The 20,955-nt window shown below is 41.6% G+C and overlaps 1 protein-coding gene across 2 annotated transcripts in view; it reads left to right on the top strand.

Annotated features, from left to right (window-relative positions):
- Window positions 1–20,955, top strand: part of FDX1 (ferredoxin 1) — a 30,755-nt gene that overhangs the window by 5,283 nt on the left and 4,517 nt on the right. The window contains exons 2-4 of one of the 2 annotated variants that reach the window (XM_014600706.3): window positions 9,074–9,198; window positions 16,579–16,708; window positions 18,329–18,439. In XM_014600706.3, coding sequence (XP_014456192.2) covers window positions 9,074–9,198; window positions 16,579–16,708; window positions 18,329–18,439 — 366 coding nt within the window. The remainder of the gene's footprint in view (window positions 1–9,073; window positions 9,199–16,578; window positions 16,709–18,328; window positions 18,440–20,955) is intronic. The other variant, XM_019481990.2, reaches the window with a different exon arrangement.

The raw sequence follows: 20,955 nt of genomic DNA, 5'->3' as shown, positions 1-20,955 counted from the left end.
CTTTTGTGAGTTGGGGAAACTCGGGCCCTTGCAGCTGGTCAACCTTATAAAGTGCTCTGACAGGAACAAAATGACTCACTTGGATTTTTGCCTAAAATAGTCTCTATTTAATTCAAATCTGTTAATTTCTCCTGTTGTTTTTCTTCCCCAAGCTCCCATCAAGCCAGTGATAATCACACTGTGCACCTGTTATGTTAAGGTTCTTTCATGCTACCACACCAGAGCAAAACGGGCAGACTGTATCGATTCAAAAAGCATATATGTGTTTGTATGTGTGGGACAGTACTTTGTGTGGCACAGTACGTTTCGAGTGTAGACATGCCAAAGATTGTCTAAATTTCTATCTAATTGTATTACATTTTGTCATAAGGTAACTAACGGCAGAGTACAACTCATTTCCCCTCAGTTCAGGCAGCCTTAGTAGTCACCGGAATTGGAATCCAAGTGGACAACACTATTTTTTTTTTAATGTTTCTGTGGCTAGGGATGAGGGAGGGATTTGCCTTAGGGTAACCTTTAAAGTGAATTGTGCTTGTATGTTTGATGTTGTTTATCTGTATCCCTTGATTCTTAATCCTTTCCTGCTTTTAGAGGAGCTTATACTACCTGGAGTCTGTAACAGTGATGCATTTGAGGAACTGCTGGGCTTCCTCCGCTGTTTATACCCCTGATACCTGGGACCGGGGGTGCAGATATAGCTGGTGTGCGTATGTGCATCAGGAGTTCAATCCTTATAGACAAGAATTGAAGAAACACAGTCACTATAACATAACTCATTTTGGAGGGCTTTAAAATTTTGCTTCATAATCAGGATGAACCTGATGCAGAGCACAACAGTATTATTATTTTGAGTACCCATAAGAACATTTGAGTGCCATACTGAGTCAAACCAGTGGTCCATCTGCTCCAGTTTCCTGTCTCCGTGACTTTGGCAGAAGCAGATGCTAAGAGGGAGAGCATGTGAACAGGGTATATCTAAAGTGATCTATCCCCTGGCATCTGCCAGAGGATACATCTCTGATTGTTCTGTTTAATAGTTATTAATGGATCTGTCATTCGTGATCTTGTCCCTTTTTGAACCTGGTTATATACTGTCTACCTCTACAACCTCCTGTGGTAATGAGTTTCACAAGTGAACTAAGTGCTGCATAACAAAGTGCTTTCTTTTATTAGTTTTAAACCTGTCTTCTGCTAATTTTGGTGGGTGTCCCATAGTGCTAGGATTCTGGGACTTGGTGCATAAAAGTTCCTGTGTCACTCTGACCACATCCTTCATGATTTTATAGACCTCTGTCATATCCCCCATCAGCTATCTCTTTCCCAAACTGAGAAGTCCAAGCCTAAAATAAAAACTAAAAAGTCTTTCCTGGTATGGCAGCTGTTCCATCCCCCTGATCATTTTGGTTGCCCTTCTTTGTACCTTTTATAATTCTACTATATCCTCCTTCAGATTCAGAGACCAGAACTTCACACAGTATTCAAGATGTGAGTATACCAAGGAGTTTGATAGTGGCTTGATATTTTCCTTTTGTCTCTGGAGGACCCCACTTTTGACCTCCCTGTCTCCCAAACAGTGACCATTTAGCTCTACCCTTTGCTTTCTATGTTTTAACTGGCTCTCAGTACATGAAAGGACCACTTGCTTTGCATACTTCCTTTCAAATATACTATGGCAAAGTCTTACCCCTCCAGTGTCCCTGTCCTTAATGTCTCCTCTCCAGCCGGCGATAATGGTGTCTCCAGATGGAAATGTTAATCTTTGGCCATAGCAATAAATCCATAACTTGAGGCAAAACAGAAGTCCAAACAAAACAGTGTTCTCATGAAAACATTTTTTCCTACCTGAAGTCAGGGTTCTTTCCTTGACTGTTCTTGAATCAAAAAGGGGGTTACATGTCACCTTTCCGGGTGATGCCAAAGTTTGGGCTATTTCTTTTAAGAGGCCCCAGCACACCAAACTGTGGGCAGGAGTCTGTTCTAAACTCAAGATGGTTCTTTACCACTATTTCTTACTGTACCTCTTGCAATTCAGGGTTCATGTTTGGTTCCACGGTACATCAACAGCTTGTTGTCTCTGGGTCTCAGAGACAGCCCCTCCTGCACTAGTTCTCTAGTTCTGTTGGTAGAGGGGTCTTCCTTTTTTGTTCCCTTTGCTACACTGTTTTCTTCTGTCACAAAATAGTTCTTCACATGCCCACTTTTTGATGTAGCTGGGGGGGTTTTCATACTGCCTGACCAGAGCAAGACCTATGTCCTCCAACTTTCAGGTGTATTTTTGTTTGTGTGTTTATTTTTAAAAGATTGAATCCCCTGGATTTCTTTTTCCTTACAGGGCTAAACTTTCAGTGACAGACATACTGGCAGTGTGTCCTAATCACTGCTGTGCCATCCAGATTCAAACCAAGCATTTTTTTTTCTTTCTCTGATTTACCTCCATCCCTGCAGTTTATACAGCTTAGTGATTTTTGTGATGTCATTTGCTGCTCTCAGCAAAGAGAATGAGATAGCTCTCTTATATGAATGCGATACATTTGCTCAGCTGCAGACCAGTCAGGGGACCTGTCAATGAGCAGTGGCAACCTTATCTTCCTATCTGCATTTTTGAGAGTTTCCTTAATGGCTTTAAGATTTGCTTCTCTCAAGTCTTTTACTCTGTGGGTGTTTATATGAAGATAAAGAAAGATTATGAATCCTTTCGACTGTAAAACTCACACTTAAAAATATGTAAAAGTTAAATCATGATGATCAATCATGTAAGTTAACAAGCAAGGTTCTGATTTTCCTTATGTCACAGTTAGATGCCCCTTTGGCATTGTTCTTCAGCAGGGATTAAGTTGGAATGGACAGTCCTTCCGTTGTGGCTCTTTTGAATTTAATGCTGTACAGTATTTGTTTTTAGGAAGGGGAAGACAGACATTTTTGCGGTGTTGCCAACTCTCATGATTTTGGCATTGTTCTTAAAGTCTACACTTTGGGAATGTGAAAAACTTAGCTCTTTCTTTTATATATATATAGATAAATATCTAGATATAGATTGATAGATATACTAGCCAATGACCTGTCAACAATGACAGGGTGGGGCTGAGATGGAGTGCCACCACCTAACGCCCCATGCTGCCGCTGTTCTGCCTCTTGCAAGGAGCAGGGTGGCGGAGCTGAGGCCAGCAGCACTGGCCTCGTCTCCCCCACCCTCTGTCCAGTCCTCAGCGCAGCTTTGGAATCATGGCGGTGCTCCCCCATACTTGGAGCACTCTGCTTGGCTGTTTTCATCAGCCAGTTAGACTGTGATTAAAGTGTTACGGACAGACAGACAGACAGGCTTTTATAATATCTATCTATCTATCTATCTATCTATCTATCTATCTATCTATCTATCTATCTATCTATCTATCTATCTCAAAGAGCAAGCTAAGTTTTTCACATTCCCAACACATAGACTTTAAGAACAATGCCAAAAATCATGACAGCTGGCAATACTGTTTTTGGGACAGCCGCAGACCCTTTTTAGAAGATGAGGTGTAGTCGTGGGAGGGATCTGCTGTGAGTATGAAGCAGTAGAGTTTGGGTAGGTGGGCATGAGAAGGGAGTGGAAAAGGTTTCTTATACATAAATTTGAATGAGAGTTGGGATTTGCTGGAAGGATTTGCTCATAAGGGTGATAGGCAGGGAAGCAGGAATGGGTAGTGTGGAGTGAAGTTCTCTAGGTTTGGGTTGTCATTTGGATTGTCATTTATTATAAGCCACTTTGAGCCTTTCTGGACAGAGCAGGATGTATATCTAAATCCTAAATAATGGATCAAAGGGACCCATTTTCTAGTTCCATGCTTTTTAGATTGGTCATGTTTGTACACACCTTAAGTTCTGAAAAACTAACATTCAGTTACTGCAGGACTGCTCGGATCCAGAAGCTTCTCATGCTGTATGCGTATACAGAAACTATTTCATCTTGCTGATAAAAAAAAATCTCTGGGAACTTGACACTTCAGTATTTACGGGAGGGGAGTACTTTTTGTTTGAGTAGTGTCTAGTATATTTTTTGTACCATATGATTCATGTTCCTTGTCCTAGAACCTTTGGTACTTTCTTCTGTTGATTCATAACAAAAGCTTTTCATTCAAAAAGGGGATTTGATCTGTCCCAGACACTTATTAAAATTCCTTTAATTTCATTATAATCACTATCATTTCTCATACAGATCTGTTTGCAAATGTTAGGATCCAATACTACAAAGAACCGAACAGGAGCTTGCTTGAAATGTGCAAGTAATCCCATTGTCTTCAGAGTTAACATGTATGTAATCTTTCTAATGTGTTTTTTAGTGCATGCAAATCTGACTGATTTGCAAATTAAATTGCCTGATCCAGCTAGAATTACAGTTCAGCATCATTGCAAAAAGTTGTAATAAAGCATGAGAGGCAGTTTTCCTCTGAAAATCAAGTCTGTTTTGCTCCTACTTTAATAATCAAATTGTAGTTTAATTTGCCAACCAAGCCAGAGTAGGGTATGCAGAAAAACTATCAGAAATCTTTCTAAAAATAACTGACTTCATAACTAGCTGCAAACTTGAGTCCCTAACTCTTCCCTTCCCTCTTATTACTAACAGGTTACATTTCAAATTGTGGTGGCTTCAGGTACATAGAGCAGAAGATTTAGTTCTGTGTTTTCTCTCATGAGACATTATTTGTGTGGCTGACAGATCAATTTGTTCTCCTCCTTTCTGACTGTAGATCAGTGGTTCCCAACCTTTTTTTTCCATGACCCGCTGCTGGGAGTGGAGTGCGGCAGCGGCAGCCCGGGGGCAGGGAAGCTCCCAGTACGCAGCGTGGCTTGTCTTTTGTGTGCAGTGTCGCCGGCCTTGCCCCCGTGGCCCTCATTTGGGTTGTGAGCTGGGGTTGGGAACTGCTGCTGTAGATATAACTCTGTTCCCTTCAGAGCCGCCCCTTTGTGTTTCTTCCCTCTAATTGGTTACTTACATCTTTGCTCTACCCCCACCCAGCCCATCTGGCACCCCTCCTTCACTGATTGGCACCCCAGTGCTGCACATAGCTCATTCCCTGTTCTGCCAGTGTCAGTGTCCAATGGACAGACAACCTGACACTTATCAACTTAACACTTCAGTTGGCCAGAAGGGACCTGTCAAACTTGAAATGTCCCAGCCCGTTATTATCAGAAAGGACTTTTTTTTGAGTTGGTGTCCAAGCAGCTGATCTCTTAACGTGTGAACTTAGCAATGGAACTTCTCAGGGCCAGACCTCTGGGGGCCAAAATCTGCTGAGAACACCTAGATTTCCTGCAAGACTGGCATTAGAAAGAAGGGTAGCCTACCTTTGATCTTTGGGTGCCTCTGGCATCATTGGAACCAGATGTCCTGATCACCTGTGATTATTTCTATGAAGAAACTCCCATCTCATCAGAGAATGGAGGGCATGCTGTGGGTGCTTTAAATAAATAATGTTTTACATTTAGCAAGCTTACAAACTAGGTATAAAGTGTTTTCCCTAACTGCATATATTTCTCCTTTACTTGGTAGAAAGCCAAATATTCCTACTTGATGGATATACATTGACAAGTCTTAATTTTAAAAAGTAAGCAATTTTATCTTTAGCAGAACCCAACCGAATTTAATATAGCACATGCTTCACTTGAATTTTGCAGATAAACAAGGTCAGTCTTTCATCACTGATTATATCTTTGGGACTAATTCATTGTTACTGAAGGTAGCTTATGGCCGTCTTCTGGAAAATGGACTGAGGGAAGGTTTGACAAGAATTGAACATGGCATAATAATGAATCATAGCACATATTGCTGCCAAAGATTTTTACGATTATGGCAAAAAATGTTCAGTCAGGAGCAAAAAACGTACTTGCAGTTGGCTAAAAATACAGGTTTAAGGATGGTTCTAAAATACTGCTTTATGACCAGTTTCAGAATATTTGATTTAGTTTAGTCATTGTTAGGGAACTTATTTCTAGTTTAATATAGGAAGCTACATTTTTCTGGAAACTGTTTAATATGTTTCTTTTTTTAAAAGTAGGCTTTGGCATGTATATTTCTGCTGTTGGTATTCAGATAAGACTTGCTATTGCCTGGCTTCCTCGAGTAATTTTTGTAGACTGAAGGTTACCCAAAGCTTGTAAGTATTACAGAGATTGCTTGGATATGCCATTCCCATAGGTAGATTTCAGTTTAAAACATAGATTTTGTATAATTCATTTTATTTGTTGGCTAGGAGGGAGAGGAGACCCATTACCAATTTGGGAATAATTTGTGTTTTCTATTTACTGGTAGGTGCATGTGCAAATGCATGTGTACATGCACACAGACTGCACAGATGAAATATCAGGGCACCTGACAAAAATCAGCTCCCATTTGTTACTGCAGTAACTGCTTTTTGTGTCAACATCTTTTAGTTTGATTTATAATCCATAAAATAGGGTTCTAATATTTAGAAGTGACTTTAAATGGCATTATAGAATTATCTGCTTGGGTTCTATTCCATATTATAAATGTTAATCTTACAAGTAAGCATCTTTTTGTCAATCCTACAAATCAGAAGTTAAACAGAGTTCTTTATTTTACATCATATGGTATTAAAAAAAGGGTTTCTAAAGGCTCTGTAAGGTTTTTTGTGAAACCTGTCCAACTGCATTGGAGTTACTTGGGTGGGATAGATGTGGTTTGTTTGAATTTGGTAAAAAGCTTTGTTACACATGAAACAATATAAATTTAGCCCATTCCATCAGACATCATTTGGGAAGGAATAAAGTCTGGTCCCCTGTCCAGCCTGGGATATTCTTTGTGCGTGTTGTCATGTCCATTCCAGGTTCTGTTAAGTATCGTAATTTTTTCTGCTTGGGCCATATTTAGCCTAAGGAGCAATGATTTCAGTTTGCACCTTGTGTGGGGCCCAGTGGCACTCCTGCTGTGACAGACACGCCAGTTTCATTTTTATCTTGCATCTCAAACGTTTCTGTTTTCTTTTCTGGATGCCTTTAGTTAAAAAATTCAATTCCATAGCTATGATCTTGGACTTTGAGACAAACTAATTTAAATTACATTAAATTTCTAGTATTTTTCTAAGGCATAACATGTCAGGAGTATTTTAATGTTCTTCTGTCGCTTTGGTGGATTTCCAGCTGCTTATGTTAAGAAGGACATGCTGATATCAGTGAATGACAAATCCAGCTCACACTCTGTTAGCTCTGCAATGCTACAAGTCATCAAAACCAGTAAAAATGTATTTAAATTACTTAAACTAATAGATGGGACCATGCTTAATTACCAGGAACATGTCTTTTGAGTTAAAAGATGGTGTTTTTCAGTCTCTTGGATTGTGTTGGGAGGTTTTGCACTCTAGGACAAGAAATGCAAAACCTGCCAACAGATCTCCACCAGTCCCACAATAACTATACCTCACAACAAAACCATCACCATTCCTGCACATCCAGAAATGTAATATATCTCATCCAGTGCACCAAATTCCCTGATGGAAAATATGTAGGAGAAACCAAACAACAACTGCTCACCAGACTGAACGCACATGGAGAATCTATCAAAGACCCGAATACTCAATTACCTGTGGGTGCACACTTCTCACGGGACACTCACTCCCTTTCCAGTCTCTCAGTCCTAATCCTCAAAGGGAATTTATAAAATACTTTTTGTAGACAAGCCTACAAACTTCACTTCATAAATCTACTAAATACAAAAAATCATGGACTCAGTGTAGACACTGGATTTATGGCACATTACAACCTGCCTGACATCTGATTCACCAAGTACCTGCCAGACCTGACCTCTTAAACTTTTCTTTCCCCCCTTCCTCCCCTCCTTTTCTGCCCTTTGTTTTCCTAATTTCCAGCTATTTACTTTCTCACCTTTCTCTACCTTAAATATCTGCTACCATAGAGTCTACTTTACACCTTTGGCTCCCCGCCCCCCATTTTCCCCTCTCCCTTCCCTGCTCTACCTTTTGTTTTCCTAATTCCCACCTATGTACATTCTCACTGACATCTTGTCACACTTTTAGCTTCTTTCGTTCCTTGGAGTCTCAGAACAGCAGAGACTGCCTGAAGAAGGGTGATTGCACCCAAAAGCTTGCAAAAATCTTTTTTCCAACTACTCAGTTGATCTAATAAAAGATATCACATCTACCCAAAGAATCTTGCCTTCCAGTGTGCGTTTTAAGTATTCTGGTCAGACAGAGGACACTATTCTCATATTATTTGAATGAAATAGTACTTTATTGTTGATTAATTTATTTTTTTAAATAAAGTACTGTCTTGACGTGTGTAACCTGTGAAAACTGGTTCCATTTGAAGTCGATCACAGAAGTCCCCTGGACTTCACTGAGGCCAGGATTTCACCCTTCATTTTCCAAGTGATAGTACCATGCCATACAGTACTTTTCAAACTGTGCTTTAAACAGCAGGACACATGCAGTTGTTATAATTCTATAATGCCATTTAAAGTCACTTTTAAATATTAGAACTCTATTTTATGGATTATAAATCAAACTAAAAGATGTTGACACAAAAAGCAGTTACCACAGTAACAAATGGGAGCTGATTTTTTTGTCAGGTGCCCTGATATTCAATCTGTGCAGTCTGTGTGCATGTGCACATGCATTTGCACATGCACCTACCAGAGAAGTGATAACTTGATTCTTGGTCCTCTTATTTTATGTTCAGTATATTCAGTATTATAGCAGAAAAAATAAATGTTGTGTTTAAAACTAAATAGTTCTGGCTTTATTTGCAAACAGGAGAATCCTGGGATCTGATGCCTTTCTCCTATTTCTCGCCATTACAAAGCACAAACCTTGATTTTTGTTCCTTACTTCTTAAGTCTGTGAGCTCAACACTGCAAAATAGAGAAGGAAAGAGATGCTGTCAAGAAGAGTTTACAACCTAACAGTTCCTTTAGGTGTTTGTGCTCAAACATTTGATGCTTGTTGATGTATTAATGTTCAGCCAAACCTAAATGTCCCCTCAAGCTCTGGAATTTTCTTTTGCTGTCAGTCTCCTTATGTGGTTTATAGATAAGCATGAAGGGTGTGCTTTTATCTTTCAGTTCTGAAGATAAAGTTACTGTTCATTTCATAAATCGTGATGGTGACAAACTAACAGCTGAAGGGAAAATTGGGGACTCACTACTGGATGTTGTTGTTGACAGTAACCTAGACATAGATGGATTTGGTAAGTAAAATGACATGAAATATCAGACTTGATTTCTGGAAGTAAAATTGATTACCAGTTTTCTCACTGGTATGAGATAATGGCGTTTGAATCTAGATGCCTTCCTTGAGAATTTGCCCAACTCTTCTTTTCCTCACAGGCTCCAGGGACCTTGGACAAGAAATGGGACAACAATGTAGTAGTAGAAGGTAGCAAACGTATATAACAACTTTTCATTTGAAAGAGACAGTTCTTATGCCCCCTTTCTTTCCTAGTGGGCACGTCAACAAGTGCAATTAAGTTGAAGCAATAAACTCTGGTGCTTATAGCACCGGAATGTATTGCCAGCCAGGCGCCGCGTTTACACGTGTGCCCAGGAGCATAGCATGTTGAGCCAGGTCAGAGCAGCCCCGGCTGCCATGTTCCTCCTCCCATATTTTTCTTGTGGTTGCTTCCCAGTTTGTTTTTCCTGTTCAATTTGCACATGTCTATAAAGTAGGCAGTAGAATTCTACTTGAAACAAGTTATTGAAATTTACTTTTATTGTAATCTAGTAAATGATTAGTTAGCTTTTAGCTGTTTTAAATTAATAAATGCGTGTCATTTTTGAGGTATGCTTAACATGCTTCCTGTGCTTTATTATTGTATTGTCCATATTAGACATACTGCTAAATGAATGAATAATTTAAGACAGGGGTATCAAACTCAGTTGAGTTCCTGACCTCATCCAGACTGTGTGGCTTCTCACAGCCCAGACAACCTACCTCTGGATGTGTCCCTCAGAGCTTCTCATTGTGGCTGCCAGAGTTACTGTATTGGTGCAGCTAACAGCAAGGGAGTTAATGCTTCTCAACCCCTGCTACCAACTGTAACTGATTTTAGTTGCCAGCAGTGACCAAAAATATTAAATTTTGTAACAGTATTTACCCACTAGATACTGACCAGGCTGACACTGGCTCCAGCATCCAGAAGGTGGCTTAGAATACTGGCTTAGAACCACTGCCTATAAGTTCATCACGGGGGCACAGAAAGGAATCGGTGAGTTTTTATTCACCAAGGCGCCCCCGGGGGTTACAAGAAATAATGGCCACAAGCTAGCAGAGAGCAGATTTAGATTGGACATTAGGAAGAACTTCTTCACAGTTCGAGTGGCCAAGGTCTGGAATGGGCTCCCAAGGGAGGTGGTGCTCTCCCCCACCCTGGGGGTCTTCAAGAGGAGGTTAGATAAGCATCTAGCTGGGGTCATCTAGACCCAGCACTCTTTCCTGCCTATGCAGGGGGTCAGACTCGATGATCTATTGAGGTCCCTTCCGACCCTAACATCTATGAATCTATGAATAAGAAAATATAAATTGCAAAGTACCGTCATCATACTAGATACCAGCTAACATCTGTGCTGATGTTTGTTTGAGTAGGGGTAAGATTAAGCAATTGTCAGTAACCAATGCAGGGACCAAGAATGTGCATTATAAGCTTTAAAGGTGTGTCCAGATGAGTGTGGTCGTGTAGTATGTGGCACTGCAAACATGTTTGCAGCATCACATCCAGTGTTCTCCGCACTGCAAGGGCACGTTGCCCATGCACACGCTGCTCCAGGGTTTTTTTTCTAGGGGTCAGAAAAAAACATGGGAAAAAAAAAACTGGATGCTCGGGAAGCACATGCTGCTGAAAAGTGGAGCCGGGCCTCCTGGAGCTGCTTTGTGGCTGCTGGCTAGGCTCCACCCAGCAGGATCATGGCAGCCCCAGGATGCTCCCAGGGCACCAGATAAGGCTGCTGGGGCCAGCACAGTGCTGGCCCCAGCCTCTCCTACTGCCCCCAGGGTAATGTGCCGTGTGACAAAGCATGTGTGGCATGGACATTTCCCGGGAACAAGTAGCTGTGGCGCAAGGTGCGCTGCTGCTAGTTGTCCCTGGGGACCCAAATTTCCACGCACATCTGGATGCTCCCTAAGACTCATTTCACCAGGGGATTTCCAGGGAGGCAGGACTATCTGAGAAAAGGCTCCAGTCAGCAGAGTGTTGGAGGCTGAAGCCCATAGTTCTGATTGGATTTTTTATTTTTCCCTTTTATGCAATGTTTATCTCTTGGTAAGTCTCTATCCCAGGCACATGGCAGGTGATGTGTATCATGACATTTTTAATGCAAGCTGTAAAAAAGTTTAAATTAAAAAAAATAGAACATACAAAATTATATTTATCATTTCCATCATATAACTAAACAAGTTTTAAATTACACAAGCATGCCTGTTACATTACATTTACATGCCTGTTTTTTTTATTTTTGTGTTCATATTATCTTGGAAATACTTTTTAAAATAAAACAAAAAAAAAACACCCAACCCATTTACAGTCATTTCCAGGTAAGGCTGTTTCAAATAATGAGCATCTCAGGAAAAATGACTCCTAGCATATTGGGTCTCTCATTATGTGTTGTCTTTATACTGTTTGCACTTGTTCTTTCCTCTTCCCTGGTAGAGCAAACTGTGCTGCTAAAATGTACTCATTTATTTTAATTTATTCATAGAAAACTGCAGATTTGCATGGTGCTTCACAATAATACCTATATTCCCTGCCTCAAAAAGTCAATAATCTAAATAAGAAAAGAAAACAAAAGATTTCAGGAAAGAGATGGTGAGAAGATTGTTGTTGAGAGGAAATCGTTGTTGTAAAGGTGGATTTTTAAAGAGGCCTTTGAAGGGTGATGGGGCAGTTAGTAGATGAGGATTGAACAAATATCTTGTGCTCAGGCAACTGTATTTTCTTCCCATATTCTCCAGCATTTCAAAATTCCTATGAAAAACAGTTGTCCATTAGTGTCAGGAGCAAGAGCAAAAGCAGAGAGGAAATAATTTGACACAATTCTAGTTGGGTTTGCTATGTTTTGTCTCCTGGGTCAATGAGACCAGTTCTTTCCCCAGAAGCTAGCTTTGATATAGCACATGACTATGGCATGGTGATCTTGATGTGGAGGGAAAAACTAAGTATTAACTCTTTCCTTCCACCTCTTCTCCCTGGCCAACTGGGCTGGAGACTTGCACCTACTTTCTCTTGTATAAAAAAAATATAGAGAGACTGATAGGCTTCTAAGTACTGTATTTACTTGAATACAAGACAAGTTTTTCCCCTGCCAATCAACATGTGGAAGAAAGTCCCTTCTCATATATTAGCATACAAGGAAACCTTACTAAATACATCTTCCTTACCTATCTTTGAACTGCTGCTGAAAGCAGTATGAGCTTAATAATGGAAACCAGCTATGGAGTTAATGAAATGCAGCCAACACTGAGCATGATTACAAAATATATGGCCTATATGGGGCAAACAGGCCAATGGGAAACTTCACTTTTCTGGGTCAGTGGCCCTTAAAAAACCAGGCAGGTATATTCCCCCAGCAGAGAATGTGGGAACCAGGCTGCTAATCAATAAATTGACTTCCCTCCTAGAGCCTGAAAGAGAACCTAGAATCTCTCTTCCTCTACTATGAGAGAAAAATAGTGTATGAGCCATGTAATACCATAACTTACAATGTTTGCTCAAAACAGAACAGCATTAGAGTTCTGTGGACAACATTTTCTGGTATCCTCTAACTCCTGAGGACTTGACTTCACAATATAAATGTTTTTCTAATGCTTTTTTTTATGTAAATTCTATTTTAAATACAAAGTTGATTGACAGGGGAGTTGCAACTAAATGTTGTATAAATAAATAGAATGGAACTGGTTTACATCTTTAAATTGTAGGAGGCACCATTTAGTATGACCACACCGTTGTATCAGGCTAGTCGGTATTAAATGAATTTTTTAAGTGCTTTATAGGTTTGAACTACATGGGCGTGTCCAGATGAGTGTGAACATGCAGGGGCATGCATTTGACGCAGCAAAAACAGCAGAAGCACAAATTTTTTCTCCGAGGCACACCCCTGCACATGGGATGTAGTGTGGGGCAAAATGCCCTACTTTGGGGAAATGGCAGTTTCCCCACTCCTCCTGGCTCCCAACATGCTGGAGGAGCCAGGGGACAACTAGAAGAGAGATGCTCTGGCTGGAGGACTGAGCCTCCATTTGCCAGCGCACAGTCCTGAAGTGTGCACTGCACCACCTTTTTTTTTCTCCCCCAGCAGTTTTGTTTTGTTTTGTTTTGTTTTGTTTTGACACTGGGATCTCCTTGTGTCAGATTTTGGTGCCATGCTGCAAATTTACAGCATGGCAAATAGTTACATGCACTGTGTGCAATTTGTAGTACCTCTAACAGCTTTGAGGAGCTGCAAACTGCACATGTGGACTCATCTGGATCTTACTACATCTTACTCGTATCTTACTATATGTACTTCACTGTAGCTTAAGTAAAAATGGCATTCTTACAACAATTTTCACTTTTTTGCATCCCTGTCTTAGTAGTTTAGTTGCTTCCCCTCACTAGATACGTACATTTAGGAAAACTATGTAATATATATGTATTGCTCAAATAGCTTGAGATGTCCACAGGGAAAAAATGCAGATAGGGATTAATAATGCTCCATTTACTGTATAATAAGACTTCCAATTATTTTTTTTAAATACTTGAATTGTATACCATGCCTTTGCACATAATTTCTCTTTGATTACTCACTTAACTTTAAGTTAGAGTATCATAGTACTCAGGGTCAGAAGGGACCTAAACAGATCATCAAGTCCAACCCCCTGCCCCGAGCAGGAACGGGTGCTGGGATTACCCCAGCCAAATATCTGGTTCCCCCTAGTGAGTTTGTAAATGGCCACCAGATCCCTTCTCAGCCTTACCTTGTGGGGGCTGAATAGATTCAGGCCCTTTAGCCTCTCTTTGTAGGGCCTGACCCGCTGCTCCTTGACCATGCAAGTGGCCCTCCTATGGACCCTCTCAATGCTAGCCACATCTCTCTTGAAGCGTGGCACCCAGAACTGGACGCAGTACTCCAACTGCGCCCTGACCAGTGCCATATAGAAGGGAAGGATCACCTCCCTGAACCTGCTTGTGATGAATCTGTAGCTGCACAAGGTGTGGTTAGCCTTACTAACCCCTTCCTTGCATTGGCGGTTCATGTTCATCCTGGAGTCAACAATGACTCCAAGATCCCTTTCTGCCACCATGTTGACAAGAAGGGTGTTCCCCAGGTTATAGGTGTGTTGCTGGTTCCTTCTCCCTAGATGCAGTACCCTGCACTTGTCTGTGTTGAATTCCATCCTCTTCTCATCCGCCCACCTCTGTACCCTGTCTAGATCTAGCTGGATTCTGTCCCTGCCCTCCAGCGTGCCCACCTCACCCCACAACTTGGTGTCGTCAACGAATTTGGACAGCGTGCATTCCACACCCACGTCCAGATCGCTAATAAAGATGTTGAACAGTACAGGCCCCAGGACCGAGCCCTGGGGGACTCCACTGCCCACATCCCTCCAGGTCGAAAACAACCCATCCACCACCACTCACTGGGTGCGACCATCTAGCCAATTGGCCATCCATCTGACTGTGTAGGCATCAATGCCATGGTTACCAGGTTTTTTTAAGAGAGTGTGGTGGGAAACCGTGTCAAAGGCTTTCTTAAAGTCCAGGAAGACGACATCTACCCCAACACCCTCATCCAGGGACTTTGTGACCTGATCATAAAAAGAAACCAGGTTAGTCAGGCAGGACCTGCCCTCAGTGAACTTATGTTGGTTGTCCCTGAGCATTACCTCTCCTGCTGGGCCCTTGCAGATGTGCTCCTTGATAATTTTCTCGAAGGTCTTCCCAAGAACTGAGGTAAGATTGACTGGCCTACAATTGCTGGGGTCCTCCTTTCTCCCCAGGAGGAGAAACATTGGCCCTTTTCCAATCCTCTGGTACCTGGCCAGTGCCCCACAAGCGTTCATAGAGCCATGCTGGGGTTCCTGCTATGACCCCCACCAATTCCCTCAGCACCCTTGGGTGAAGAGCATCTGGACCTACTGATTTAAATACTTTCAGCCCCTCCAAAAGTTCCCTAACTAGTTCATCGCTGACCTTATGCATGGCGGTGCCTTCCCTGGGCCCGTCCGCAGTTCTAGTGGGGGAGATGTCCTGGTCCCTGTTCAGGAATATGGAGGCAAAGAATTCGTTAAAGAGGTCAGCTTTTTCATTTACTGCAATCACCAGATTGCCAAGCCTGTCCTGTAGGGGCCTACCGTTCCCTGGTGCCTTCTTACTTCCTATGTGTTTGAAAAAGGACTTTTTATTATCCTTAATTCTGGTCGCTAGCCCTAACTCCATCTCTGCCTTGACCTTCCTAACAGCCTCCCTGCAGTCCCGAGCAACAGAGGTGTAATCTTCCTTGGTGATAGCCCCTTGCTTCAATTGTTTGTATGCCTCCTTTTTTGCTCTCAGGCATCCCTGGATGCTTTTGCCAAGCCATGGGGTCTTCTTAGCACCCCTGCCGCCCTTGGTGCACATTGGGACAGACTCCCTTTGAGCTCGGAGGATTGTCTCCTTGAGGAACAACTACCCGTCTTGGACTCCCATTTCATTGAAGCTCAGACCCCAGTGCCTCTCCTACAGCTTCTTAGCTTATTGAAGTCGGCCCTCATGAAGTCAAGGACCTCTGCCTTGCTGCTTGCTTTCATCATCCTGCGCTGGATAGATAGGCGATGATCACTTTCATCCAGGTGGTCGAGTACCCACAGACCCCTCACCAAGCTGTTGCCTGTGACAAGGACCAAGTCCAGCAAGGCATTTCCCCTGGTGGGACTATGCACCTCCTGGGTTAGGTGAAGGTCCTGTATCCCGGCTAGGAACCTACGTGAGCGGTCGGACCTGACTGACTGCTCCTCCCAGCAGATGTCTGAGTAGTTTAGGTCACCCATGACAACCACATCCCTTGACTTGACAGCCTCTGAGAGCTGACCCCTGGTTGTGTGGTCTGTAGTAGACACTCACTATCAAGTCCCTTTCCCCATGACCCCCTTGCATTCTTACCCAGAGCACCTCACTTTGCCCCTCCTCTGACCCCATCCTGATCAGTGAGGACATGTATTGCTTTTTGACATACAGTGCTACACTCCCCCCTCTTTTCCCTGCTCTGTCTCACCTGTACAGCCTGTATTCCTCTATGTCCACTGCACAGTCATGGGTAGAATCCCATTAGGTTTCTCTGAGCCCCACTAGGTCTGGGTTTTTGCTAGCTAGCAGGAGGGCGAGTTCCTCCTGCTTATTCCCTATGCTTTGAGCATTTGTGTAGAGGCATTTGAGACCTCCTGTAGGTGCCCGTACCGCCCCCTTGTTCCTAAGCCTGCTCTGGCCCCTGTCACTTACCTGGGTACTACCTGTGTGCATCACCTGGCTTGACGGCAAAGTGTCCTAATGAGTTGTTTGTGTCTTCAGTAGGAGTATATAAATCTTAGGTTTTTCTGTTTTGTTTTTTTCTCTGTTTTCTAGGTGCATGTGAAGGAACGTTGGCCTGCTCCACTTGTCATTTAATCTTTGAGGACCAAATATTTAAGAAATTAGATGCAATTACTGATGAAGAGATGGACATGCTGGATCTAGCATATGGACTGACAGAAACGTAAGGCACAGCCTATCTGAATTATCTGAAGGGCTGGAAGAGAGGGATAAGAGAAGGGGATAGGAAATAATTAATTCTTGAATGACTTCATCAGACCACAATAAATAGGTGAAATGTTTTATAAGTAGGAATAGCAGGTTGGTAAAGAAATTTATTTATTTTTTTAACATAAAGGCATTTTCTCAACCTACAGGCTGTTTCCTAGTTGTCAGTAATATCCTCTTGCTGTTCAGGTGTATTGTGTGTAGAATTCATAGAGAGCAAAATGACCAAAAGCCCACCCACCCCTTCAGTGTTCTATTACTCTCCTTTCTTTTTTTCTTTCCACCTTATTTTAATAATATTTGTGCAAGTTACACACAACAAAACTCTGCTGTGTTAGAACAGATTGGTCATCTATAGAAACCAGATGGGTGCCAATCAATTCAGCCTTCCATTTCCACAACCTTATGCTTTCATACAAAGAAAGAGGACCTCTAATACTTTGGCCAAGAACTATTTGCAGACAGCATTCCAACACAACACTTTTTTGTTTTATCTGTGCATGTTAGCTCCTAAATGACCAAATGTTGATATTTTCTTACTGAAATGCTCAATAGCAGTAGAAGGTAAAACAGTTGATTGGGATGTTATAATTCCTATTTGCTTTCCTCCTGTTTGCTAGAGCTCTAATTAGAAACTTTTTGGAAAAAAGCATCATGTTAGATTTCTCTGTCATGTAAAATGTATTTCAGCCAGCCAGTGTCAACATACTGATTTTTATATCAGCTTCCTGTAATGTACAAGCGCCTTGTGTTGGAACTGGAACTGTTGTGCATGGAAGGGATCTTAGAAGGTTATCTCGCTCAACCCTCTGCTCAAAGCAGAACCATCCCCAACCAGATCATCCCAGCCGAGGCTTTGTCTAGCTAGGTCTTAAAGACCTCCAAGAATGGAGGTTCCACAGCCTCTCTGGGTTTCAGTGCTTTACTACCCTCGTAGTGAGAAAATTCTTCCTAATATCTAACTTAAATTTCCCTTGCTGCAACTTGAGACTGTTGCTCCTTGTTCTGAGTTGCATATTTATAAACGAGAATTGTATTCATCATAATTGGTCAACACTGTTGAGTGTCTTTATGACCCCATTTTTTATTGTTGCTACCCCAAATGGGGTTACGACCCCAAGGTTGGGAACAGCTGGTAATAGTGTGTCCATTGCCAGTAGTTTCTGTGGTATCCATTTGCACAGTGCTGCTTGCCTACCACCTTTTGGCATGACACCATAGAAGTGTCTTTTGTGGTTGCCTTAGGATAGTGGGTTGTCTATCCACTCCAAACATAGTCTTCCACTCCAAAACAAAGTAAGATACAGCAGTGTTAATGTGTGATGTATCCAGGCTCCTCTTGGTGATGAAGCCCTGACTTAAGTGACTCTCCTGTAATAGTAATTACAAGTCCATTCCTGAGAGTAGTCTTCACTCTGAGGAATATACTGAAATTACTTTTACTTCTGTTACTGTGAGGGTTTCATTTGTTAAATTTCTCTTTTGTATATTCTTTCAAAAATAAAGAAACCATACTTTACTTTCTAAATTCTATAATCTAGTTAATTTTATCTTGTCTGTTCCTGCATTAATCTAGCACACAAAATCACCCTGAAGCAGTTTTTTATGGATATAGATTCCACCCCCTCCCCCAGCATCCTTTGCAAACCAAAGGAGAGAAAGCAATTTGTAGGACATGTTTATTAAGGTAACATACTGATTTGTTCTGTTAATGAATGTCTGGCTCCTTTGACTTGTCTTTGCTTGTTCTCAAAGTATTGTTGCTCTGCTAATGAGAACTACATTTTTACTTCATATAATGAGGAAATGAACCTGAGTTACTAAATCTTGGCTACGTTAGAATTATTGTAATTGGTGGAGGGGCTGTTGTGTTTTGGTGGAATTTAGTTACTTTTGGTTCAGTGAATCTAGGCTAAAATCTGAGACACTAGTTTATATATTAGAAGAGCAAAAATCAGTATATTTAAAATGGATTGAGTCTGAGTAAAATTAAATTCTGGCTCTGAGCAAGAGGTTAGATATGTAAAAGTTGCAGATAGAAACTTTTAGACAAGGTAATTTAAAAGTGATATGATACAGTATAATTTGCATAAATTACCAATGCATTTTAATTGTTCCATGTACATTTTCATAAATGTAAATATTTTAGGAAAGTAGATTTGCTTTTTATCTAGAACGGAATCATAATATAAATTGCTAGAAAACATGAAAACTTGTGTAGCCCAAAAAAGTTTTGACGTATTATAAAATAACTATTGTGACTAGATAGAAAATGGTCCTGTTCATAACAGAATAGTTTAATTTTAAAAAAAATTACATTTAAAAGTGGAAAGAAAAGGATAGTGAAAAGGTCAAGCCAAAGATATAAGCTCTTAAGATACATAGCAAGGCTAATTCTCAATTAAAGAAATTAAGTGAATTAATAGCTATATGCCTTACCTTTAAGAGCAATGTTATGGTTAGATATTACAGTAATAAGGATCCTGAATTGTAAGGTTTTGCAGCAGTGTGGGGGGCAGAATGCGGACTGCCCACTGTGGGCTTAGGGCTCCCTGCCATGCTGCCCTGTCCCCGGGCCTCTGCAACCCATTAGGCAGGACTTGGTACAGGAGAGAGTGCTGTGCCATGACCCCATCCGCTGATATTGCAACCCCATTTGAGGTCATGACCCACAGTTTGGGAACTGCTGTTCTAGGAGTTCCCCAGCCAGTGCTGGAGGGTAGGGTGGGTGGATTGGAGGGCCCCCCTGCTCAGAGAAGACTCCGATACTACCACCCCACCCTGTAGCAAGGGCTGAAAAACCCCAGACTGAACTCCCTTCGCTCCCTTCCCCCTCCCATTCTGAAAACAGCAACAGGCTGGGAAGCAGCGCAGACAAAAGTTACAGAAGACTCTGTTTTGAAACAATGAGGGTTCAGATTTTTGCCTGATCAGTCATTTTTTAAGCAGTCCGCATTTGTGTTCACGGTTATAGACCACTTTCTGTGGCCATATCAGGTAAAAATTGTCACTTCTCTCTGTGTCCATATTTCCCTAATTCACTCCTATACAAAAATGGCCTGTGTACAGTTACATCATTATTCAGCAATTCTGCTCCATAAAGATAATCAGTGGGTGCATCTACACATGTGCTTTACTGTGGAGTTGACTAATTAGCTTGCAGTAAAGTGTCACTGTCTACACAAGCACTGGTATTAGAGTGTAGTAAATTAACTCCATCATAAGAGTGCTGTCCTCTTACAGCAGAATTATTAACTTCAGTGAAATTCACATGTAAACACGGACCTAGGCATAAATTACACCCGGTCAGCCCAAGCAGCAGGGGGTCAGGTACCTGCCTGCCTCCTAGGCATGTGTCTTCTCACTTTGGGCACACTCATGTCCCAACCAGCCCCTGCACTGGCGTCTGGAGCCTGGGGCTGACCCCCTCAGCCTGCTTCCAGACCAGGCCTAAAGTGCTGCTGTCCTGTGCACATCTGTAAACACTACATCCGGGAGCAGTTAACTCTAGCACAAACTGCACCAGAGTTTATTCTGTCACCTTAGTTTCATGTGTAGGTGCAACCAGTGAGAATTTAGTTCTTTTTTTATACCAGTTGTTATGTAATATGACCAGAATGATTGTCGACTAGGAACGTAGATTTGAGACCACCAGCTTACTTTATGTAAAACATATACAAAAATGAGAAATTAGTGACTTGAAGGTTTACTCTACAAAGGCTGTTACACCTTAACTAGTGCATAATTATGTAGCTCAACTGAAATTTTGAGGGGCTATAGCCATTTACTTCACTTGAAACTCTGCCCTATATTCCTTAGGTGTCCTCTCCAACTGACTTTCAAAATTAGGCCCCTTCATGAAACTCATGCACACTGGCCTCTGCACCCGACCTGGATCCTGAATGACTTCAAGCAGCAGTAATGCTTACTTAGGCTTAGAAAAGTTTGCAGGATTAGGGCCTTAAACACACACTTCAAAATACATTCCCTGTACTCCCTTTAATGTAACCAAATCTTTTGGCATATGTTGAGGACATAATTAACGTTGCTTCTAGCTGTATTATTTTGCTCCTTTGGAATAGCTAATCTAAAATGTCTCCCAGAGTTTTGCAGTACATGGTTTTTGGCAAACAGCTAGGCTTCATGTGAACGGGTTCTGAAAGGTCGTATTCTTTACTATAGAAATTCGACTAGATAAGTCTT

Source organism: Alligator mississippiensis, chromosome 1 (genome assembly GCF_030867095.1).
Source record: "Alligator mississippiensis isolate rAllMis1 chromosome 1, rAllMis1, whole genome shotgun sequence".
Lineage (NCBI taxonomy): Eukaryota > Metazoa > Chordata > Crocodylia > Alligatoridae > Alligator > Alligator mississippiensis.
Note: the sequence above shows the minus strand (reverse complement) of the source record. Positions and strands in the feature narration are given on the sequence as shown.